General features: G+C 58.6%; 4 protein-coding genes across 4 annotated transcripts; all 4 read left to right on the forward strand.

Moving 5' to 3' along the window:
* Positions 1-12,424: 12,424 nt before the first annotated feature.
* Positions 12,425-13,759, forward strand: LOC141929212 (uncharacterized). Its single transcript, XM_074838394.1, has 2 exons — positions 12,425-13,285; positions 13,377-13,759. Exons 1-2 carry the CDS (start codon positions 12,727-12,729, stop codon positions 13,757-13,759), a joined length of 942 nt encoding a protein of 313 aa, XP_074694495.1. The 5' UTR covers positions 12,425-12,726.
* Positions 13,760-13,870: 111 nt separating this feature from the next.
* Positions 13,871-15,156, forward strand: LOC141929428 (uncharacterized). The gene is made up of 2 exons (XM_074838842.1): positions 13,871-13,975; positions 14,117-15,156. The coding sequence occupies exons 1-2, from the start codon at positions 13,878-13,880 to the stop codon at positions 14,952-14,954; spliced, it is 936 nt and encodes a 311-aa protein (XP_074694943.1). The 5' UTR covers positions 13,871-13,877; the 3' UTR covers positions 14,955-15,156.
* Positions 15,157-18,999: 3,843 nt separating this feature from the next.
* LOC141929213 (uncharacterized) lies at positions 19,000-20,739 on the forward strand. The gene is made up of 3 exons (XM_074838395.1): positions 19,000-19,102; positions 19,201-19,305; positions 19,736-20,739. The coding sequence occupies exons 1-3, from the start codon at positions 19,000-19,002 to the stop codon at positions 20,737-20,739; spliced, it is 1,212 nt and encodes a 403-aa protein (XP_074694496.1).
* A 1,187-nt stretch (positions 20,740-21,926) lies between these two features.
* Positions 21,927-24,456, forward strand: LOC141929214 (uncharacterized). Its single transcript, XM_074838396.1, has 4 exons — positions 21,927-22,787; positions 22,879-23,221; positions 23,298-23,477; positions 23,619-24,456. Exons 1-4 carry the CDS (start codon positions 22,229-22,231, stop codon positions 24,454-24,456), a joined length of 1,920 nt encoding a protein of 639 aa, XP_074694497.1. The 5' UTR covers positions 21,927-22,228.
* The last annotated feature ends 361 nt before the right edge of the window (positions 24,457-24,817 follow it).

Consider the following 24,817-nt stretch of genomic DNA (forward strand, 5'->3'; position numbering starts at 1 on the left):
GCTCAGCCCTAGAGCTACCCCGCAGCTCTGTCCCAGTGACCCCTCTGGCTAACGGGGCGCTGGGGCAGCCAGCTGTGGGCTGGGGAGATGACCAGCCCTGCTCGGAGGGCAGCTCAGTGCGGCCTGGGCTCCGTGCTGGGTGTCCAAGCCGAGGCCTCTTGACAGAAACCTGGACTTGGTGGGACCGTGACACAGCATCATCTCCAGAGCCAGGACAGCTCCCTTCAAGCCATGGTCCAGAAGCAAAGGGCCCGCCCCAGTGCCCAGAGATCCCAGCTCAGCTGGAGGCGTGCGGGGCACCCCTGGGCGGGAGCCGAGCTGGGAGCTGCAGCACCATCACGTGCCAGGGGCCAGGAGCGCAGCAAGGTGGGGTTGGGATAGATGGTCCTGGCAGCTTCAGAGGCAGGACCTGGTGCAGCCAGTGCAGAGCCGACAGGCCTCGGTGGGAAGCAGCTCAGGGTATGATCCATCGTTTTGTTTACATGCCAGTGACTTGCCTTAGAAACTAACTCTCCAGATTTGTTTGATGTCTGTGAAGACAATCATGCCTCGTTACCCCTTTTTTGTTTCCACTCTGGAAGCCAATAGGGCTTCTCTGCACCCTCCCTGTAGGTATTTACAGACACTGCCAGGATCCCCCTGAGCCTTCCCCAGGCTGAACAGGCCCAGCTCTCTCACCTTTCCTCATGTGAGATGCTCCCGTCCCTTCATCATCTTTGTGGCCCTTTGCTGGACTCTCTGTCCATGTCTCTCCCGCACTGGGGAGCTCAGAACTGGACCCAGCACTCCAGCTCTCGCAGCACTCACCAGCGCTGAACGAAGGGGTGGGAGCATCTCCCCTGACCTGCCGGCAGCTCTCCTCCTGACGCAGCCCGCGATGCCGTTGCCCTTCTTTGCAGCAGCGGTACATTATTGGCTCACGTTCAACTTGGTGTCCCCCAGGTCCCCCTCTTCTGCAACGCCGCTTTCCAGCTGGGCAGCCCCAGGATATACCGGTGCGTGGGGCTGTTCCTCCCCAGAGCACTTGTGCTCTATTCAACTGATACCCAAAAAGCGGTCGAGGAAATCCAAAGAAGCACTGACACCTGCCTTCTGAACAGACTATCCCTCATATAGAGAGAGATGCTTGTTTTCAATCCGTTTGTGAAGTGCACAGGGAGGAGACCTCCAGCCATCTAATACCAGACGGATAGAAAAATGAATTCCCCTTAAAAGTCAATCAGTACACATTTAAACGGATCAACTGAAAACTGAAGAGTGGCAATAACCTGGTGAAGTGAAGGCCTCATTTGCATGGGACACTTATCACGGCACATATTTGTATGACTTGAAGTAGCCCACCAGCTTGGTCACCGAGCCAGAGAATTTGTGGAGGAGGGTTTACAAACAGCGGAGTGCGCTGCCGAGGTAGTTCTGTGAAGGGACCTGACACCCGTTGGCTTTCACACATTTATTTTTCCTTCGCCTCAATTAACTGAGTTCATTTTGGTGATGAAATCTTAGTAAAGGTGAAGTCAAACAATGTAGACTTAAAAGTTAACTTTTTAGTTTTGGAGCGTTATTCCTGAAGTCCCTGGAAATGTCTGTTTGCTCGCTTTGAATTTAACAGCTGCCAGCTTAGTCTAACAGCTCTCAGACAAAACCGGCATCTGCCAGCAGGAGCCTGTTCCCCGCAGGCAGCGACATCCCCTAAGCAGAGCCCTGGAAACTACCGAGACCCGCGAAGCGGTGTCACTCTGCCTCGCCACGACTCCACATCTCCAGATTGAGCAGCGACATCACGCTCAACAGGGCTACTTTTCACACTCGTCCAAGCAGAGCTCCGACAGGAATGTTCAACCACGCTGGAGCCAGCACCGTTGTTGATTCCTTCTCCCTTCTAGCACAAAACTTGTCTTGCTGCCAGTGATGGCCAGTAAGTAGCTACTGGGCTTTTGCAAGCACTAGACGTTGCACATCGACCACGTAGTCTCCTACGCCCAGCTCCGTGTCTAACAACAGATCGGAACGGCTCTGTGAGGTCTCCACACAAGCCTCAGCTACCGATGGTGGCCGAATCGCACTGTCCCTTCCCGCCCCACTGAATCGCTGGTGCCACTTGCCCTCCCGGTTCCCCGCACGCCGGCGGGACGGGCCCCAGGCTGACTCACGCCCCGTGGGGACAAGCCACAGAGAGCAGAGTGTGGCTCCCGCAGGCCGCGGCCGCCGCCAGCCGGGCAGTGCCCGAGGCCCCGTGCCCACCGCCCCACGCACCTTCTCCGGTCTGGGCGTTGCTGATCCGCAGGTCGCAGGTGGCCGCCTTCAGCTTCTGGCGGCCCATGATCTGGCGCTTGAGGTCGCTGAGGGAGATGTGGAGGCCGCTGAAGGTGACCGTGTCGCAGCGCAGCTGGGAGGAGAACTGGTCATGGACGCACGGCATGGCTGGGCCAGGCGACGCCTGCTCCTGACAGCGTCCGCCGTGCGCGGCAGGTGGTATCTGCCAGCCCCTGGCCCCCGCCCCTGCCACGCCTCCGGCCCGGGGCCCTCAGCGATGGAGCTGGGCTGCGGTGGCAGCGCCCACCCGGCTCCTCCTGGCAGCCCGGGCCAGCAGAGGGGTGATGGGGAGAGGCCCCGCGGCCCCGGCTCGGCCACCGATCCCGAGCTCAGCCTCCGCGGCCCCGGCTCAGGCCCGTTGTCCTGTCACCCCCTGGGCCTGTCCCTGCCTGGTGTCCTGCCACCCCCTGGGCCCGTGGTGTCCCTCCTGTCACCGTCCCGGCCTTCACCACACAGCATTACCTCCCGCCAGCCCCTGGGCCTGTGGCGTCCCCCCCTACAGCCCTGGGCCCATCACCGCCTGACGTCCTGTCACCCCCCAGGCCTGTCCCTGCCCATGTCCCTCCTGTCCCCCCAGGCTGTCACCACCCGCTGTCCCCTCCTGCCAGCAGCCAGCCAGGGCGAGGCAGCCTGGGGGAGAGGCAGCGGGCTTTGCCATGTGGCCTCGGCTGCCGGCGCTGCCGGGCGGTGAAGGGAGGGGACATCTCGGGGTGCCTGAGAAAGGCCCCGCTCCCCGCGGACGGGGCAGCCCCTTGTTCCCCGGCCGGGGAGGGGCCGCCAGCCCGGCCTGCGCTGGGAGGGGCCGGGGCCGGGCGGGGCCGCGCGCTCTAAAGGGGCCGCCGCGGGGCCTTTCTCCGGGGCTCTCACCGACGGTGCGAAGCCGGGACCCGCCCCGCGCCCGCCCCGATCCGCCCCCGCCGGGACGCGCCGAGCCGCGGCGGCTCCAGCGGCGCGGGCCGGGGCCCGAGAGCGGCGGCGGCGCTGGCCCTGGCCGTGGTGCTGGCGGCCCGGGGCGGCTGGAGCCGCGGGAACGGTGAGTCGGGGCCGGGGGCGCGGCCGAGGCGGGCGGCGGGGCCCGGGCGGCGGCGGCCCCGCGGCGGGAGGGGCCGAGGCGGGCGGCGCGGGGCGGCCCCGCCGCGCTTTGACCCTCCGTAGCCGTGGGGGGGGGCGGCCGCCGCGCCAGGCCGCACCGCGGGGCCGGCGGCTGGGGCGGCTCGGCCGGGGCCTGCGGCGCCGGGAGCGGGGCCCGCGGCCCTCCCGCGGGGAGCGGCTCGGGTCACCTTCGTCCCGGGGCCGGCGTGTTCGGGCCCAGGCGGGGCAGAGCGGGCCGGGAGGGACGGGCTCGGCGGCGGCCGGGGGGAGCTGGGGCGGGACCGGGCCGGGCTGCAGCTCCCGCCGTTTCGCCTGAGGATTGACCGTGCGGCGCCTCCCGACCCGCCGGGACTGTCGCTCGCGGGAGCGGGGAGGGTCCGGCCGTGCCGCCCGGTGCCGGGGCTCAGGGGTGGGGAAGGGCACGGCCCCCCCCGGCCCTGCTGCTGGGAAGGGGCTGAGCGGTGGCACCCGGCCCTGCTCTCCTGGGCCGCTTTCAGCCCCGGCTGCAGTTCCAGACGGGTTTAGCGAGGCGTGGGGCTGCGGGTTTGTCTTTAACCGCGGGAACGCTTCGGGGGAGCCGTTCAAATCCACGGGTGTTACGGGGGGTGAAGCTCGGAGGTCGGGATCGGTGTTTGCACGGGGTCTGGTAAAACACCAGACGGGTGTAAAGGTGTTGTGCTGGAGGTGTGAGCTTGTTAAATCCCGGCTGACACGAGTTTAAGCCTTACAAGCTGTTTTGATGTCAAACAAACTTGCTCAGGAAATGATTCTAGTTAGAGGTTTTAAGTTCGGATGATGTTTACAGCTGTTTTTAAATAAAAGTATTTATGTGAGGCGAGCTGCCTGGATACGTAAATCCCCTGTGCCCCGGACAGCCCCCTACCCCTGTCAGCTTTCCCTCCGCAGAGGCAATAGCAGTTCCAGTGCAGACAGTGCAGCGATGGCTGGTTTGAGCTGTGGCTGCTGCTCAGAGAACAAAGCAGCAGGTACCCTTAAGGCAGCCCCTTGTTCCCAGCAATCGGACAAGTTGCATATTTCACAAATCGCCCAGTTTCTTCCTCATACGTGTTTTTAAAATTACAAGCCTTGAGAGAGACCCGTGGTACGGCTTTAACCTGGGCGGGTAAGTTCCAGCTGGCAAAGCGAGTCCAAACCTGCCCCTCGCCAGCAGAGACGTGGAAAAGGGAGTTGACATCCAGCACTAATAATAAATACGTCTAGAGCTCTGGTCCAACAGCTCCTAATCTGAAAATGTTATTACTACTCCTACAGTGAAGCTTCTTATTTATTTATCTATTTAAATCACATTTGGCTTTTTGGGTTGCAAGCGTGTTTACGATCTTAACCCCCTAATCTTTGCTGTATTGCTACGTGGTGGGAAAATATACTCAACAATTTATGGATGGAGAAACAGCAGCAATGCACAAGATGCCAAACCAAAGTCTGGGGTGGAATATTTTTATATCGTTCACGCAGTGCAAATACTTTGTATTTTGTGGACAATTTGGACGATCAAGGTCCCTAACCGAAAAGGTTTTCAGCCACTCTGATGTTTGATTCCGATTTTTGAGCATGATGAGCTCACACAGCGCTGCAGTGCAGGTGGAGAGCAGCACGCTAAGGCGAAGGCCGGCGTCAGCGGGGCTCGGAATGCACAGACAATAGTGGCGTGAGCAAACAGGCTGTTCCCTGCGCAGCGGAACTAACGGAGTCTGCTTTCTTGCAGATTTGTGTCCTGCATTCTCTACAAACATGCCCCAGGATAACGCTGCTCTCCAGTGACAACATTCCCCCCGTCTCTGAGCCAACCGTACGTGGTTTTTCTTGTGCCCCGTACCTGTCTCTTCCCTTTACTCCTTTTAGACAGTATCTGGTAAGAGGCTGGGCAGCATGTAGTGTGTGTGGCTCAGCAGGCAAACTGGGAGGGTGGTTTGAGTTCACATTTAAAGCACCCTTTGGCTGGAGACGCTGAGTTTTTCCTCCTTAACCCATGCCCAGTTTTCATACATCTTTTAGGAATATGATGCGTGAGAACTCTCTTCCTCTTTTACATGTGACTGAAGTTAGTTGTGAGCTCAGAAGTTACTGAGAGGAGTAGAAGCAAGGGTTGAGGAAAGGAGACCTGACCTTGTTTTGCTGATCAGGGATATTAATTAAATTCAGACACCAGAGTGAAAAGAGCAGGCGTATTTTACTAGAAATAACTAAATAATATAACAGAATAATACAGAAAACATACAGTAAGAAAAGACAAAGTAGCGCGCTTAAACAAATAGGAAAATACAGGGTAATGCATCAAATCATTACTACAAGAGAGAGAGAGAATAGTGATTAAGAAAGATCCATCACCACTTGCATACGTTACCATCATCCAGACCCGCAGGCGCTGGGCAGCCCCGGTTACAGCGAGGATTTGTTGAGCCTTTCCCTGCAAGTGGGAAATCCTACGCGGTGCGTGCACCCATAGGTGAGGCATCCAAAGTCGCTGTGAGCGGGGCCAGCCTTATATACCTGAAATCAGTAAGCCAGAATAGCTGGCACCTTTGTTTTAAGCAGAAATATCTGGAGTCAGTCTCACGTTAGATTTTCCCAGAGCCTGGCCGGGGCTCAGGGAAAAAACTAAGGGAGTTTTCCCAGCTTATCGAGGTGATTTATGAGCAAGGTCACACACCAGGTCACAGGGCCAGACAATTGTCTTTGTGGCCCTGTTTACACACACAAAGAAGGATACATGTCTTACGATGTTTAAGTTACATTTTCTATACATATTTCACTAATGACTACATACTGAGTTAGCAATTTCGGTTCAAGACCTATTGTTCAGGTTTCAATATTCCCACCTTTTACATCCAGACAGGTGGTTTGTTATAATTTAGTACAATACCTATTGATACAATGCTTGTCAATTATAAAACATACAGGATTCATCTATAGGTCAACTCTGGCTTGGGCTTATTGTCCAAGCCTTAGCACTTCAGACCTGTGCATCAAATGAAGATCCATATTTCTTGTTCTGTGAAGAAAAACAGGTTTGTGTTTGGTTTTTTTTATCACTGTGTATTTTATCACTTGATAGGATTTTTATACAGAGTGTTGATGTCTATATGCCATTCTGGAATGTGAAAAGATCAAAACTGTTACTGTGTGAAATCTGTTATATTTTCAGTGTACAGCTTCCCTTACAGTTAGTGCTGTGTGATAGGAGAAACATGATTCATTTTGAACTGAAAGTTTGATCTGTAAGTGTAAGAATATTGTGTTTGTTCCTGTAGCAGAAAGATTTGCAGCACAGACCTTCTGGATCTCCACAAAGTTCAGCCCAGTGCATTTCCCCAGGTTTGTTCTAAAGAATGATTTCTGTGCTCAAGGCTTATCTGTTGGATTGTATTTTTTTCTTTAACATGCTTTAAAGGCTATACACGGTGTGTTATTGAAGCACAGAAAAAGTCCCTTTTAATAAGATGGCTTCATTCTTTTTTCTACTGGGTATGGCTTAGAGGCTCCTAGCAATCTCCTGTGTGGTTTTGTCTTTTTATGTTTCCTTATACCTTCTTGCTGTGTAACCTCAAAATATCATGGTGAAAAGGGATCAATAAGCTAGTTTTTCACTGATTGTCTGTTCTCTGGCCTCTGAAAAGACTAGAACTGTGAACTTTGTTTTACATCAGATTTTCATAATTGTCTATTTAAAACTTGCCTGCAGCTAGTGGTTGCTGGAAATCTCTACGACAAGCTAGCACTAATGGTCTGGACGTAAATCTTTGTTGCAACAAAGTGGGAAAAGAGACCTGGGAGAAAAAAAAACCAAGAAGAAAGAACAGCTCTATTGCAGCATAGGCTTTGAAATAGCTTTTTGCTGCTGGAAGAGACCATCACGGCCACAGGTGTATAATTGAAATGGCATTTTAATTTGTAGACGTTGCAAGGTCTGCACTAACAGAACAGGCTTCTTGGCTCTCAGGTGACCGACGGGAACTAGAGCAGAATTACCTGCTGCCCTGCAGATGGTCCGTTTGGTTGCTTTGGCTGTAAGAAACAAGCTGACGTGAATCTCCAAGTATTGCTGTGTGTATTTCGTACGTTTTCGTTAGGTACCATTCGACTTGCAGTGCAAGGTGTACTTCTTTATGAAACGGCTCTTACCAAGAGGCAGTGCAACGGGAGTAACTGTTATAAGAAGGTAAGTGGCTGTTTGTGTTATCGAGAATGGTTTTGTGCGTTTAGGGGAACGTGCAGAGGCTAAAATAGGAAGCAAGAAGGAAAGTGAAAATAGGAAAAGTTGGCTGTAGGGCTTGTTGTTGAAACAGCTCTGTGGTATGGTCTGGTGTGATGGGTTAACAGCGATAGGTAGGGCCTCTCAGCAGTGTGCGGGCAGTGCTGATGGATCTCAGAAGATGGCTTTTGGTTGGTGCAGACTCTGCTAGGCAGCCAGTACTTATTTTCCACAGCCAAAAGCAGAAGCTGGAAGGGAACAGCTAATAGCATGGGCACTGGTTGTCTTTACCCACAGCGTGACACTGCAGGCTGCAGTGCCCAGCAAAAAAAGCCAAGGGTATCGTATCAGTGTAAGAGAAATACATTTTAAGAAAGGTATAAACTGTGGTGTTTGCATCCCCTCCGTCCCTCTCCCCACGTTTTGTCTCTGGAGAGTTTTAGATTTGGCCTAATGAGAACCGGAACTTCATGTTCTTGGCTTGTGGAGTACAGAAGGAGAACTTCATGGCTGATGATTTCAATACTTCTCCAAATGGAAATGGGAGGACATTTGTTATTAAGCCTTTGTTTAAGAAATCTGCCTTTACAAATCTTGCTACTGTCTAATTAGTGTCCTCCTTCAGAACAATGGGCTTGGAGCTCATCACTTAGCTGTTTCATTGAGCAAGGTGGAAGTGGAAGGAGAGATAATTGTTAGTGGAGGTACAGACTAAGAAAGGGGAACTTCTGGGGGTGAGTAGACACCAGTGCTTTTACAAGAAAAGTTGTAAATTAGCGATGCATAAACCTTGGCTGGGAACTGGAGACCCTCTTGAACTGCTGCAGCAGCGTGGTCCTGAAGCAGCCTCCCAGACACTGTGCTGGAAGAGGAGTTTGGTCGGGGTGGAAGACAAAGCTTGCGTGCAGTGGAGGGTCCTGGGCTCAGGGGTCTGTGAGATCTTGTCCACTCCCATGTCCTTAAAAGCACTTTGCAAAAGGGGCAGCTGCAGACCTTGTCAGTGATAAGTTTTAAAGATCGTCTGGCTGATTCTTCATCTTTGACTTCCCTGAAGTTCCTTTTTTAAAAGGATGTGTTTTGTCTCCTGCTCCTTATCATTCATTACAGACATTAGTGCTAAATAATTGTATCCCTTTTTCAGAAGTCTATTACAGGCTTCCATGTATTGTGTAATAGTGATTAAAGTTTTAAATATCTTTCCAGTTCACAGACTGTCTAGATTTAAAAAGCATTTAAAGCTGCTGTATTAAAATGAAACTTAGCCGTGGTATCTGTTATGTTCAGTGTGTGTGCATGCAGATATCAATCACTGTGTAGCAATGAGCATTGCAAAGAACTTGGGGGTTTTATGTGATCTCAGATTTTTCTTGTTTGCCATGAAATGTCCTTGTACGGTAGGGTGTGAATAATTGCGTGTAGGTTCTGGTGTTGTACTAAAGGAGCAGCTACTTTGCAATTTCCACACTAAATGGGCACAGTAGGGACCAATTTCCTGCCCTTCAGATCTGCTGATTTAGCCAATACGGCAAGTGAAGTGGCAGCTTTACATTTCTAGAAGGATCACAGGTAGTATATAAACAGTGCATCTCTGGGGCCACTTCAGTGTGCCCAGTCTGAGGGCAGCCGGGAGTGAGCATGGGGAATACAAATTCAAAAAGCAGCGGCAGAAGCAACACAATTCCAGGGAGACAATTTAATAAGAATTGCAATTGAATGTGCTTGTGGTCTAGATGCATATTCTGTATCCCTCCAGAGTGAAATAGAAACAGATGCTCATGAGTTTGAAGCAGAGTGTTGGAGTGTTGCAGTGGAACAGTCTTGCGCAAAAAGACAAAAGACCTTATAAAAAGGCGAGATGTCATTTATGGTAAGAGTATTTTTTGTCCATCCCTCTGTCCGTCTGCAGCTCGGCTCCAGCCGGAGTTTGTATCCTCAGGCCTTAGCAACCTCTCTCCCCCCAGGACTTGTGCTGCGACCCCCTGCACGCCCGCAGCCGGGAGGAGCGGGGCTGGTGGGACCCGACCCCCTCTGCCCCCCGGGAAAGGCTCCCCTGGACACCCGGGTTTCAGGCAGCGACTGGCAGGTGGCCGGGCTGCCCCAGGCTCCAGCGCTGCAGGGAGCAGCCTGCGCCCAGCCTCCAGTCAGGCCCGGCTGCCCAAAGGGCGCCTGCGCCCAGCAGGGAAAATCCCAATCCATGTTCCTGAAAGTAAAGCTTTGGATGCCCAGGTCTTTATGTTCCAGAGGCAAGCCGAGTTACAGCAGGTACCTGCAGGAGTAGAAGGTGCTGTGATTCCTATTGTATGGGCCGGAGGAGTCCCGGGAAAATCCAAAAGAGCAGACCCAGTAAGAATTGACCTTAAACCAAGATCATCCCCGGTAGTAAGAATTAAACAGTGTCCTCTAAAGCTAGAAGCTGGAAAGGGGTTGGTGCCAATAATTGAGAAATTCTTAAAGTATAAGTTACTAGTGGAGTGTGAGTCAAAACACACACACCCCCCCCCCCCCCATTTTGCTGGTTAAAAAGGCCAATGGTAAGGATTGCTGGTTGGTCCAGGACCTGAGGGCAATAAATCAGATAACCCAGGATATTCATCCTGTAGTGGCAAACCCAGACACATTGTTAACTGGAACAGCAAAGTACATGGGGATTCCAACGCCTGATGGTACCCCCTTATACGATATCACCATTGCTGGAGGCCAGAGCTATGGACAGATTACAGTGAGCGCAGCCTTTCAGCGGGGCAGTGCTAAGATGACTACTCAACAAGAAATCCAAATGGAAGAACCACCACAGGTATCCTATAACTGTGCTTGCATACAGCGATGTCATCTGAATGATGCAACTCCAGACTGCACAAACAACAATACTATAGCTGTAGGACTAGCCAAGGGCTGTAACAGTTACATGAATTCTGTAGACAGCCAATTTGATCTAGCCCTGTTACATAGATTTAAACCCTCAGTTAGGTGGCCTGTACCCCGAGCAGAAGGAACAGGATGGTACTGGCTATGCGGTAACCGAGCTCGGAAAATACTGCCCCTAGGATGGGAAGGAGTGTGCACCAGGAGCCCTCGCCCCGAGCACGACAGCAGTTAATAAGCTGCATGAACAGAGTGGATGGGCGAGGACCCTCCTTAAACGAAGCAGAAGGACTCACAGTGCTATAGCAGACTGTCCTTAGGCATTCCACAGTTTCGTTAGATGGTTTCTCTCTCGGCTTGGAGTAAGTGAATTGGAAAAGACAACTGTAAATATATCCACCATAATCGAGAACATAGAAAACAGAACTATGGACGCCACACAAGCGTTGCAAATTGAAGTGTCCAGTTTGTCTCAGGTAGTGTAACAAAATCGAATGGCCCTTGGCCTCGCAAGGGGGTGTCTGCACCGTGATTAACACAAGCTGTTGTGTATACGTAGATCAGAATGGCAGAATTTCCACGGGTTTGGCAGAAATTTGGGAACAGACCAAAGTCCTGCCTCAGGCCACCAAGGATGATACGTCCTGGGGCTTTGAAGAATTGTGGCACAAACTTAGCTCATGGCTACTGAATTGGGTATGGTTAAGAAATCTGTTTCTAGTGGTAATAGTAATGGTCTGCATCTATATCTTAGCTTGCATTATGATTCAGTGTTGTTGTAGACAAATCTGCATGAAAATGAGGTATTAAGTATTGAGACCTTGGATTTATGAGTCCAAAGTCTCAAGAAAAGGGGGAGTTGCTGCCTGTAGCTGATGCCTGCAAGCAGTTGGTGCTACTGGCTGTAAGGGGCCTCAGACAAGAATGCACCCAAGGGCATAATTTTTGCCACTGTGATGGGTCCATCCCGGGGAGGGCAGAGAAGCCAACAGACACCTGTGGGAGCTGAAGGTAAGAAAGCTGAGAAACTTTACAGACAGAGCAATGAGCCAAGATGAGGTCTTATATGAAAAAAACCTCAGAGTTCATGGAAAGGACACTAAGACACCTCTTCAGCCACCACTAGGGACCACCACAGACCACCGAAAACCCCCATGGAAGCCCCTCAGAGACCCTTCCCCAAATTTTAGTACACTTGTGCAATGTATTAACAGATGCATTAGATCCTCTGGAAATAGGTGTGCACTGCTCGGAAATTACATGAATATTTGTTGGTCTCGGTCCAGCTGGGATCGGGGCGACGCGCAGTTTGTTGAAGGGGGGGCATTGCCAAGAGCAAATGCTGCTGCACTGTGTGCCCGCTCCCAATTTATGACCACCTGTTTACATAGGTTCATTTTCACTTTTACATCCTACTGACCTTCAGGTTTTGCCTGTTTATAACTTACATGCTCACCACACTCTGCAGGTGGTGCTTTTTCCCGCTGTTTTTCACACAACAGGGTGTTCCATAATGCTGCCTCAGGTATCCACAATCATTCTTCTAACCTCAAGGCCAGTTTACATTTTGCTAACTACCAATTCTTAATTCCCACAGGCACCTGCGGGCAGAGACCCCCTGTTCAGCGACACCCCGGGATCCCACACAGCTCCTGGGGGACCAACGCCCCCCAGCCCCCGCTGTGCTCTCCGTCCTGGCACAGAGGAAAAGCAGCTGGCCAGGAGTGAAGCCAGTGAGGAGTCAGGACGGGGCTCCCTGTCCCCCCGCTCTCCTCTCCTGTGCCCTGGGTGGCGCCTTCCACCCCTCCAAACCGGCAGCAGATACGGCAGGGACAGAGTAGTTGCGGCTTCATCACTGGCGTTAGCCAGCCTGTGCCTCAGCTTCCTCCTGCGTGAGCTGGTACCAGGGCAGCTGGTGCCCACATCTGGGGAGCTTTACACCAGGCCAGATAACACTGAAAAGTTGCAGGGGAGTCACAGGCTGGTTTTGCTCAGAGCAGCCATCGACAGGGTGTAGGTACAGGGCCCAGTGTCGTCTGGGCTGTGGGTAAGCAAAGGCTGAGGGCAGCCATGGAGCGAGGGGCCGGAGTGTCCAGGACCCCATTGCCTGCGGAGCGGCTCACAGCCGGTCCCCGGTTACGGGGTGTCGTTAGGGGTGATGTCATAATGGGGCAGATCCAAACCACCCGACGACAGGGTGTCAGAGCGTCAGTGCTGCAGCCGCGCCGCCACCGGTCACAGCAGACATGCTGCGCTCTGTCCCGGGTCTGCCGGCGGCCTCTGAGCCTGCCCAGCTGCCCCCCATCACCTACCAGCTGCCCCAGGCCAGTGTCTGGCAGGGGGGGCCAGGGCCCATGGGGGCCCCGGGGCAGCTGGTGCAGCTCCACCCCGGCATGTGGCTCCCTCCCATGGTGCAGCTCCCCCCAGGGGTGCAGTTCTGCTCCATGGCTGCTCCCTGTCCCCCTGCCCATGGCTGGGGACAGCAGGTGGTGGGGAGGACGCTGGTGCCCCCCCAGCCGATGGGGCTGGGGCCGGGGGCCGTGGTCCAGGAGGAGCCCCTGTACCCCACGGGCTCCTGCCTGCTGCACGTCCCTGCCCGCCCCAGCCCCCCGTCACCCTGCCACCCCGCAGCTCAGCGCTGGGTGCAGGGCCCCCCTCTGCTCCACAACACGCCCGGCAGCGCCCAGAAGCTGCCGGAGGCCTCCAACATGGAGGCAGTGGCCGTCGAGGACAGCGTCCCTGCTGCCAGCGCCCACCAGCCCGCCCTGGCTCCGCTGACTGGCAGAGCCACCATAAAGCCCAAAGGTGAGTTTAGGGGCTGGCAGAGCCCACAGGCAGACAGCCAAGCTGAGGAAAGGTTGCATCGCCTGGACTTGGGTTGGCTTTGCTTTTGCAGCAGCAGTGACCGCCCTGGCAGCCCCGGGGAAGCCCGCAGACCTGCCCGAGCAGGGGCTGGACGCCTTCGCGGAGGCCTTTCGTGAGGAGGCAGAGGACACCACTGCCCAACAGATCCTCGCTTGGCTTAACACCGTGGATGGCGAGGACACCATCCCCGACGTCCTCGACAGCCCCAGCGTGACTGCCTTCCTCCAGCAGCTCCCTGACGTCTCTGCCTACGTGGCGGAGGGCAGCAGCCCCAAGGAGCAGGCAGTGGCGGCAAGGCTGGGGGACAGTGAGGACGCTGTCTCCGATGTCCCAGAGCTGACGGCCCTCCTCGGTGAGCTCCCCGACCTCTCCAGGTATGTGGAAGCGGGTGGTGGTGGGAGTGGGGAACAGTGAGGACACTGTCCCTGATGTCCTTGATTTCCCCAACAGCCTCACCAGCACCATGTGCTGTGATGAGTTCCCCGACCTCTCTGTGTACGTGGTGGACGGTGACTGCCCCCAGGACCGAGCGATGGTGGCACATCTAGGGGACAGTGGGGACACCGTCTTGACCGCCAGTGTCCCCAACTTGCCTGCTGAGGTCCTCAAGGAGCTCCCTGACCTCTGCAGGTACGTGACGGAGGGCGGCTGCCCCAAGGAGCGAGCCGTGGCGGCAGGGCTGGGGGATGGCAAGGACACCGTCCCCAGTGTCCCCCACGTCTCCAACTTGAGCACCTCCCTTAACGAGCTCCCCCACCTCTCGGAGTACAGGGCAGAGGGCGGCTGCGACAATGAGCAAGTGGCGGTGGTGATGCTGGTGGACGGTGAAAACATCTTCCCTGACAGCCTCTCCAGCACCGTCTCCTCCAATGAAGCCCCCAACTTCTTGGGGTACGGGACGCAGGGCAACTGGGCCAAGGACCACCTGTCAGCAGCGATGCTGGGGGACGCTGATCCCTTCTGGGGGGTGCCAGCCTCCCCCTCGCAGGACCCCACAGGGCAGCAGGGCAGGATGGCGGCAGAACTGCCCACCTGGCTGCCACCGAGTCCTTCGGAGACATCTGAGGAGAGCTCGGAGGAGAGCTCGGATGAGAGCTCGGAGGAGAGCTCCGAGGACAGTCCTGCGAAGAGACCCCAGAAGGGTCCCCTGAAGGCTCTTCCAGACAGTCACCTGCTGAGCCCACAGGGGGTCCCGCTGCTGAGTCCCCTGCCCAGCCCCTCGCGTCCTTCCCGGCGTCACCCGCCCCGCACGGCCCGGCTGATGGAGGAGGTGCTGCGGAGGCAGCCCCGGGTGCTTCTGACTCGCCTGCCCCTGGAGAATGCGCTGAAGGGTCCTCAGGAGACCCCTCTGCCCAGCCGCTCACGTCCCTCCCGGAATCACCCAGCCCACACAGCCCGGCTGATGGAGGAGGTGCTGCGGAGGCAGCCCCGGGTGCTTCTGACCCGCCTGCCGCTGCCCTTGGGCGCTGTCTCTGGCCGGGGGGTGCCCGGATCGGGCCGGGCGGGGGGCAAGCGGGCCAAGCGCCCCGCCCCGGCCAGGAGTGCCAAGAAACGAGAGACCTCCCTGCGGGACAACATCCCACCCAAGAGGAGGAAGATGGTGGTGTGACGGGTGGGAAAACACTCAAAAACCTCGCGGGAGGTGAAGCCGGACAGGGACGGCGTGGTGGCGGGCAGCAGCAAGTGGAGAGCACCTGATGGCAACAACGTGCCCGCCAAGGGAGCCAGAACCCTGAGGGACACCACGGGACAGCGTGCCGCCCGCTCCAGCCCCAGCCCTCTCCCATATCTCCAACTATTTCTTAATTCATTAAAGTTTCAGTGTTTGTTTCACAGCGACCCTGCCAGTGGTCATTCGTGCAGCGGGAGGTGGGGGGTTAATGCAGCCCCTGCCCCATGAGCTGATACGAACGAAAATTGTCTGGAAGCAACAATCAGTGTGTTGATGGGGTGATTGTGCACCGGGTGAAAGAACCCGCTTTTGGGACAACACACAGCCCCCTGACTGCACACCAGCACACACACACACAGACACAGACACTCCCTGCCTGCACACCAGCACACACACACACACACACACACAGACACTCCCTGACTGCACACCAGCGCACACACACACACACACACACTCCCTGACTGCACACCAGCACACACACTCCCATGGACTCCTCAGCCTCCTGCTGCCACTGCTCCCAGCCTCTCGCTGCTCCATCGCCTTCGGTTGCTCCACACTGGAACCCTGTCCCAAACCCACCAGACCCCCCCTGCCCCCAGCTAACCCAGCTCAGCCCTAGAGCTACCCCGCAGCTCTGTCCCAGTGACCCCTCTGGCTAACGGGGCGCTGGGGCAGCCAGCTGTGGGCTGGGGAGATGACCAGCCCTGCTCGGAGGGCAGCTCAGTGCGGCCTGGGCTCCGTGCTGGGTGTCCAAGCCGAGGCCTCTTGACAGAAACCTGGACTTGGTGGGACCGTGACACAGCATCATCTCCAGAGCCAGGACAGCTCCCTTCAAGCCATGGTCCAGAAGCAAAGGGCCCGCCCCAGTGCCCAGAGATCCCAGCTCAGCTGGAGGCGTGCGGGGCACCCCTGGGCGGGAGCCGAGCTGGGAGCTGCAGCACCATCACGTGCCAGGGGCCAGGAGCGCAGCAAGGTGGGGTTGGGATAGATGGTCCTGGCAGCTTCAGAGGCAGGACCTGGTGCAGCCAGTGCAGAGCCGACAGGCCTCGGTGGGAAGCAGCTCAGGGTATGATCCATCGTTTTGTTTACATGCCAGTGACTTGCCTTAGAAACTAACTCTCCAGATTTGTTTGATGTCTGTGAAGACAATCATGCCTCGTTACCCCTTTTTTGTTTCCACTCTGGAAGCCAATAGGGCTTCTCTGCACCCTCCCTGTAGGTATTTACAGACACTGCCAGGATCCCCCTGAGCCTTCCCCAGGCTGAACAGGCCCAGCTCTCTCACCTTTCCTCATGTGAGATGCTCCCGTCCCTTCATCATCTTTGTGGCCCTTTGCTGGACTCTCTGTCCATGTCTCTCCCGCACTGGGGAGCTCAGAACTGGACCCAGCACTCCAGCTCTCGCAGCACTCACCAGCGCTGAACGAAGGGGTGGGAGCATCTCCCCTGACCTGCCGGCAGCTCTCCTCCTGACGCAGCCCGCGATGCCGTTGCCCTTCTTTGCAGCAGCGGTACATTATTGGCTCACGTTCAACTTGGTGTCCCCCAGGTCCCCCTCTTCTGCAACGCCGCTTTCCAGCTGGGCAGCCCCAGGATATACCGGTGTGTGGGGCTGTTCCTCCCCAGAGCACTTGTGCTCTATTCAACTGATACCCAAAAAGCGGTCGAGGAAACTCTCTCAGACTCATTTGGAGGGTCAGAAAGCAGGCATTCTGTATTGCAGCGCTGGGCGCACACGTGAATAATTTCGCAGAGGTGAGCGCACCGACTCCTAGCGCTGCACAGCTTAGAGTGAAAGCAATTCGGTCATAGGCACTAAATTTCCACAAAGCCATGAGCATATTCATACTTTTCCCAGAACTAGGTAACATATGCATTAGTACTTTGCACATGCTCACTTCCGTTGATCTAAATGAGTCGGTGCTCCTCTGGTGGTCTCTAGTGGCTAATTAGAGTCTTCCTCACTGTGTCCGTTTGATGAGCCTTTACTCCGCGCATGCTCGCTTCTCCTGGAGGCTCTTTGCCGAAATAGAGTCTGGCCTGGGCTTGTTCACAGCCACAATTTTCACTCTGCGGACACTGGAGCATCCTGTTATCTACTGTTAGGGGTCTAAACTGAGAGGCGTACATTTTGTTATCTATAGATAAGCGAGTTGTTTTACAGATGATCCCGTGGTTCCAGTCCCCTGGTATCAGGGGGACTGGGGAAGAGCAGGCTGGGGTTAACTGGGAGAACTGGGGGAGACTGGAAAGGGAGGACTGGACAGGGGACTGGGGAAGCAGGGGGCTGGGGGTTCCTGGGGAAGGGCAGGAGGTAACTGGGTGCATGGGTGTAAGTGGGGCAGGGACACCTCAACATGGATCCCCAGCATCGCCCCCCCTGCATTGGGAGCCCCAGTATGGGGGTGCTGCAGCCCCCCAGCATGGGGACCCCCTGCATTGGGAATGCCAAGATCCGGGCAATGCAGCCCCCAGCATGGTGTCCCCCAACCCCCCTTACTGGGGTCCCCCAACACTGGGGTGATGCAGCCCCCCAGAACTGGGTCCCCCATACACCCCCCCTCAAGGTGACACAGCCCCCAGCATTGGGACTCCCCTGATCAGGGCCCCCCAGCACTGGAGCCCCCGCTGTCGGGGGGACACAGACACCAGCAGTGGGGACCCCCATCCCCCCCCCATTTCTGCCCCATTTCTCCCTTAACCCCTCATGGGTTAAAGCCTCCTGGGTGGACCCTTCCCGGGGGCGGGGCCTCTCCTGGGGGTGTCACAGCACAGGGGCGGAGCCTTCACTGTCTTTCCTTTTCCAAACCAGGGGATAAATGGGGGGTCGAGGGGTGGGGCTTGTCTTGGAGGGTGGGGCCTCTCCAGGGGGTGTGTCCCACCTCGGGGCGGGCCTTTCCCCACTCTCCCGGGCCATAATGACCAGACAGGGTGTTCTCTGGAGGGTGCGGCCCCTCCCGGGGGGTGTGTCCCCAGAGGGGGCGAGGCCTATGCAGGAGTGGCGTGGGCGGGTCCAGGGGCGCCGCTGTCCAATGAGGCGCTGCTGTTCCACGAGAAGTGCGGGGCCCTCGCCAAGCTGTGCAATGGGCACAAGACAGCCAAGGCAGCACGGAGCCCCCGGCACCAGGACACACCTTGGGGGGCCAGGGCGGGGCACGGGCACACACCCCAGCCAGGGCCGCAAGGCCTTCGTCCTGAACACGGCCAGCGTCCCCTCCCGCGGGGACAGGGCTCGCTGCAAAGCCCTTCCCAGCCTCGAGACGTTCACACCCTTCCTCGCCTCCCACCCCGCTCAGCTCCGCAGCCCGGCATCGCCTCACTGCCGCAGCAAAAGAACCCCAAATCACCCCAGGAACGGCCAGGGAGGGAGCTGCCGGCCAGGCTGGGACCCTCCTCCCCTGGCCTGGCTGCACCCCGGGCAGACACAAGACCGGACGGGGGGGGAAACATAAACAAGAGTTGGCAGCTGCCACAAGGGCCAGGGTCAGCGCTCCAGAGATTTCTCCAAGTGCCCCCAGAGGAACTGCGCAGTGCTGGCGTCCCGGCTGGGCGAGCGGCAGGAGACACCCACCACGACATCTGCTTTGGTTTCCATCCCCCTCATCCTCACCCCGAGGCTCCCAACCACGTCCTCGCTGACTGTCAGCCCTGCAGCATCGCACCTCTCCCTCACATCGCCTGCCAGCCCTCCCCTCGCCTGCCCTGCCTGCCCCTCCTGCCCCACCTGCCCCCTCCAGCCCAGCACTCCAGGTGTGGGGCTCCTGCCACCAAGTCCCCCTGATCCCAAGGCTGTCTCAGCTCTGCCAACGGACCAAGGCTTCCCGTCCAAGGCACCTGCACCCACAGGCCCCTTTTAACCCTTTCCCTCCCCAGGAGGAGCCGGGGAGGTTGCTGGGGGCGGGGCGTAACCTGGGGACCCCCAACATTCCGTCCCGGGACACCCCAGAGAGTCCTTAGCAACCAACACCCACCACAAACCATGGTGCTGCCACCAGGGTGGGTGTCTCTGCGCGGCTCCTGGGACCCCCCAGGGCCCCGGTTCCTGCGGCTCTCTCTGCTCCCCGAAATCTTCTCCCACCAAGGTAGGCACCGACCCCGACCCCGACCCCTGCAGCCCGGGGACGCTCTTGGGGGCCAGAGCGGAGGTGAGCGCCGGCCATGGCCCCCGTCTCTCTTCCAGGCTCAGCCAACCTGTGCCCACTGCCCGGGCAGGAGCAGCCCTTCCCCACAGCCTGGGCACCCCCGGCGGGGGGAGCACCCCACGCCCCCCAGGCCCCTCCACAAGGTATGGCACCCCTCTCTGCTCCACCACCCCGGCACCTTTCGCACCTTCAGCACCCCCGACCACGGGCACCCCAGAGTCCCCATCACTCCCGTGCCCCCTCCCCAGGCAGTTTTTGCACGGGGGTTTGGCAAGCCTGGGCGAGCGTCCCTGCCCTCACCTGGCTGATGTGTGCCCAGTACAGCCCACGGCCAGAGAATTTACCACATACTTGGCGCCATCTCTCCCCTTTTCACCTCGGAGAAGCCAGACTCGTCCCCGATTTCTGAGCCCGTCCCTTTGGCACAGCAGCTCATCCCGCGGGCATCGCCCTGGCAACGAGCTCCCCACGTGCGTGGCGCGGAGCCGGGGGATGTTGGTGATGGGAGGCCGGCTCGGTGGGTGCCCCCAGAGGGTCCCCCTTGCCCAGCACAGCTCCCTCTCACCTACACAGGGCTGCTGAGGGCTCCGTGTGGCTGCCGTTTTGACCCCCGACTCTTTGGCTACGAGTGGACCAACATGCCACCACCATCCACCTCCATCCCCAGCTACGGGCACATCGAGGGGCTGTCTGCTCCCTTCAACATCGCCAGCACGGCCACCTCTGCAGGGGCACCCCTGGGCACTGACATCGCCCCAGGCAGCAACGTCCCCCTAGCAGCCGGTGCTGACCCCTACAACCAAGGCCCTGGGGACGCCACGGACGACCTGGTTGTGACTGAAGACATGCTTCAGCAAGAGGCCCTCAGGCTCTTCAGTCACTCCCTGGATGCGGTGGGTGTCAGCCAGGATGGTCTCAGCAGCGGCCCCATGCCTGGGGACAGTGGAGTCACCAGAGAAGAGGGGAGAGCGATGGCCCCAGGCTCCCCAGTGCTGTCGACGTCCATCCCCACCTACGAGGACGTCCAGGGGCAACCGGAAAACAACATCTCCGGCGCGGCCACCCCCATGGGGCCAGTCCCAGGCAGCAACATCCCCCCGGGCAGTGACGTCCCCACCAGCCCCGCTGCTGTCCCCCACAATGAAGACCTTGGGGGCACACCAGAAGATCTCAGTCTCAGCGATGAGATGCTGCTCCAAGAGGCCCTGAGCCTCTTTGGTTGGTCACTGGACTCGGTGGGGCTCAGCCAGGACGGTGCCAGCAGCAGCCCCATGCCTGGGGACCTGGCTGACACCTGCGCAGCCATCCCCCCCTGTGACTCCCCCTCGCTTTTGCTGCCCGATGAGCTGCTTGGCCTCGACAACACCATCGACACCGTCCTGGGCCTGGAGGACTTTCTGATGGGGCTGGAGGCCCAGGAGCCGTGGGGGGATGCGGGGATGGAGCCGCCCCCGTCCCAGCCGGCCATGCCAGAGAAGCGGGACTGGAAGCGGGGGCAGAGCACCCTGTCACCGCCCCCCAGCAAGCGCAGGGCACTTGCAGTCAGCCCGGGGAGGGCAGGGGGGAGTAAAGATTGATGTAGGGAACGGGGCAGTGGGTGATGAGAGTGGGGTATCTTGGGGGTGCGGGAGGAGGGTGGTGTATTGGGGGGGTATGTTATTGTATTTGGGGGGTGGGGGCTCAAGGGTGGGGTGTTTGGGGCGTGGGTGGGGATGTTCATGTATTTGGGGGGAGGGAGGGTATTAGAGTAGTTTTGATGGGACATTCTCTGTTGTTTATTGCAATTAAAATTTGTTTTCTTCAAAACCTCTCCGTGTCTGTGTAGGAGGGGGAGGCAGCGCAGGGGGCATCGGGAAACGGCACCCAACGGTGCAACAGCCCCGCTGAGCCCCAAATCAGAGCCGGTGAGCCCTGAAGGGCACCCAGCCGCCCCCAGGACCGAGTCACCACCAGCGGGGCAGGCAATGGTGGGGGGCGGGGGGGGACTCCCCCGGCCCATTCCCCGGGGCAAGGAGCCCTTTGGCGGGGCAGCCAGGACAGACGGCTCCCTGCAGGACTCACGGACACGGCCCCACGCAGAAAGCAGCACGGAGCCCCCGGCACCAGGACAGACCTTGGGGGGCCAGGGGGGGCACGGGCACACACCCCAGCCAGGGCCGCAAGGCCTTTGTCCTGAACACGGCCAGCATCCCCTCCCGCAGGGACAGGGCTCGCTGCAGAGCCCTTCCCAGCCTCGAGACGTTCACGCCCTTCCTCGCCTCCCACCCTGCTCTGCTCCGCAGCCCGGCATCACCTCACTACCGCAGCAAAAGAACCCCAAATCACCCCAGGAATGTTAAACTCAGTTATCCACAATTATTCTTCTAACCTCAAGGCCAGTTTACATTTTGCTAACTACCAATTCTTAATTCCCACAGGCACCTGCGGGCAGAGACCCCCTGTTCAGCGACACCCCGGGATCCCACACAGCTCCTGGGGGACCAACGCCCCCCAGCCCCCGCTGTGCTCTCCGTCCTGGCACAGAGGAAAAGCAGCTGGCCAGGAGTGAAGCCAGTGAGGAGTCAGGACGGGGCTCCCTGTCCCCCCGCTCTCCTCTCCTGTGCCCTGGGTGGCGCCTTCCACCCCTCCAAACCGGCAGCAGATACGGCAGGGACAGAGTAGTTGCGGCTTCATCACTGGCGTTAGCCAGCCTGTGCCTCAGCTTCCTCCTGCGTGAGCTGGTACCAGGGCAGCTGGTGCCCACATCTGGGGAGCTTTACACCAGGCCAGATAACACTGAAAAGTTGCAGGGGAGTCACAGGCTGGTTTTGCTCAGAGCAGCCATCGACAGGGTGTAGGTACAGGGCCCAGTGTCGTCTGGGCTGTGGGTAAGCAAAGGCTGAGGGCAGCCATGGAGCGAGGGGCCGGAGTGTCCAGGACCCCATTGCCTGCGGAGCGGCTCACAGCCGGTCCCCGGTTACGGGGTGTCGTTAGGGGTGATGTCATAATGGGGCAGATCCAAACCACCCGACGACAGGGTGTCAGAGCGTCAGTGCTGCAGCCGCGCCGCCACCGGTCACAGCAGACATGCTGCGCTCTGTCCCGGGTCTGCCGGCGGCCTCTGAGCCTGCCCAGCTGCCCCCCATCACCTACCAGCTGCCCCAGGCCAGTGTCTGGCAGGGGGGGCCAGGGCCCATGGGGGCCCCGGGGCAGCTGGTGCAGCTCCACCCCGGCATGTGGCTCCCTCCCATGGTGCAGCTCCCCCCAGGGGTGCAGTTCTGCTCCATGGCTGCTCCCTGTCCCCCTGCCCATGGCTGGGGACAGCAGGTGGTGGGGAGGACGCTGGTGCCCCCCCAGCCGATGGGGCTGGGGCCGGGGGCCGTGGTCCAGGAGGAGCCCCTGTACCCCACGGGCTCCTGCCTGCTGCACGTCCCTGCCCGCCCCAGCCCCCCGTCACCCTGCCACCCCGCAGCTCAGCGCTGGGTGCAGGGCCCCCCTCTGCTCCACAACACGCCCGGCAGCGCCCAGAAGCTGCCGGAGGCCTCCAACATGGAGGCAGTGGCCGTCGAGGACAGCGTCCCTGCTGCCAGCGCCCACCAGCCCGCCCTGGCTCCGCTGACTGGCAGAGCCACCATAAAGCCCAAAGGTGAGTTTAGGGGCTGGCAGAGCCCACAGGCAGACAGCCAAGCTGAGGAAAGGTTGCATCGCCTGGACTTGGGTTGGCTTTGCTTTTGCAGCAGCAGTGACCGCCCTGGCAGCCCCGGGGAAGCCCGCAGACCTGCCCGAGCAGGGGCTGGACGCCTTCGTGGAGGCCTTTCGTGAGGAGGCAGAGGACACCACTGCCCAACAGATCCTCGCTTGGCTTAACACCGTGGATGGCGAGGACACCATCCCCGACGTCCTCGACAGCCCCAGCGTGACTGCCTTCCTCCAGCAGCTCCCTGACGTCTCTGCCTACGTGGCGGAGGGCAGCAGCCCCAAGGAGCAGGCAGTGGCGGCAAGGCTGGGGGACAGTGAGGACGCTGTCTCCGATGTCCCAGAGCTGACGGCCCTCCTCGGTGAGCTCCCTGACCTCTCCAGGTATGTGGAAGCGGGTGGTGGTGGGAGTGGGGAACAGTGAGGACACTGTCCCTGATGTCCTTGATTTCCCCAACAGCCTCACCAGCACCATGTGCTGTGATGAGCTCCCCGACCTCTCTGTGTACGTGGTGGACGGTGACTGCCCCCAGGACCGAGCGATGGTGGCACATCTAGGGGACAGTGGGGACACCGTCTTGACCGCCAGTGTCCCCAACTTGCCTGCTGAGGTCCTCAAGGAGCTCCCTGACCTCTGCAGGTACGTGACGGAGGGCGGCTGCCCCAAGGAGCGAGCCGTGGCGGCAGGGCTGGGGGATGGCAAGGACACCGTCCCCAGTGTCCCCCACGTCTCCAACTTGAGCACCTCCCTTAACGAGCTCCCCCACCTCTCGGAGTACAGGGCAGAGGGCGGCTGCGACAATGAGCAAGTGGCGGTGGTGATGCTGGTGGACGGTGAAAACATCTTCCCTGACAGCCTCTCCAGCACCGTCTCCTCCAATGAAGCCCCCAACTTCTTGGGGTACGGGACGCAGGGCAACTGGGCCAAGGACCACCTGTCAGCAGCGATGCTGGGGGACGCCGACCCCTTCTGGGGGGTGCCAGCCTCCCCCTCGCAGGACCCCACAGGGCAGCAGGGCAGGATGGCGGCAGAACTGCCCACCTGGCTGCCACCGAGTCCTTCGGAGACATCTGAGGAGAGCTCGGAGGAGAGCTCAGATGAGAGCTCGGATGAGAGCTCCGAGGACAGTCCTGCGAAGAGACCCCAGAAGGGTCCCCTGAAGGCTCTTCCAGACAGTCACCTGCTGAGCCCACAGGGGATCCCGCTGCTGAGTCCCCTGCCCAGCCCCTCGCGTCCTTCCCGGCGTCACCCGCCCCGCACGGCCCAGCTGATGGAGGAGGTGCTGCGGAGGCAGCCCCGGGTGCTTCTGACTCACCTGCCCCTGGAGAATGCGCTGAAGGGTCCTCAGGAGACCCCTCTGCCCAGCCGCTCACGTCCCTCCCGGAATCACCCAGCCCACACAGCCCGGCTGATGGAGGAGGTGCTGCGGAGGCAGCCCCGGGTGCTTCTGACCCGCCTGCCGCTGCCCTTGGGCGCTGTCTCTGGCCGGGGGGTGCCCGGATCGGGCCGGGCGGGGGGCAAGCGGGCCAAGCGCCCCGCCCCGGCCAGGAGTGCCAAGAAACGAGAGACCTCCCTGCGGGACAACATCCCACCCAAGAGGAGGAAGATGGTGGTGTGACGGGTGGGAAAACACTCAAAAACCTCGCGGGAGGTGAAGCCGGACAGGGACGGCATGGTGGCGGGCAGCAGCAAGTGGAGAGCACCTGATGGCAACAACGTGCCCGCCAAGGGAGCCAGAACCCTGAGGGACACCACGGGACAGCGTGCCGCCCGCTCCAGCCCCAGCCCTCTCTCATATCTCCAACTATTTCTTAATTCATTAAAGTTTCAGTGTTTGTTTCACAGCGACTCTGCCAGTGGTCATTCGTGCAGCGGGAGGTGGGGGGTTAATGCAGCCCCTGCCCCATGAGCTGATACGAACGAAAATTGTCTGGAAGCAACAATCAGTGTGTTGATGGGGTGATTGTGCACCAGGTGAA

The sequence above is a fragment of the Strix aluco genome, chromosome 13 (genome assembly GCF_031877795.1).
Source record: "Strix aluco isolate bStrAlu1 chromosome 13, bStrAlu1.hap1, whole genome shotgun sequence".
NCBI lineage: Eukaryota > Metazoa > Chordata > Aves > Strigiformes > Strigidae > Strix > Strix aluco.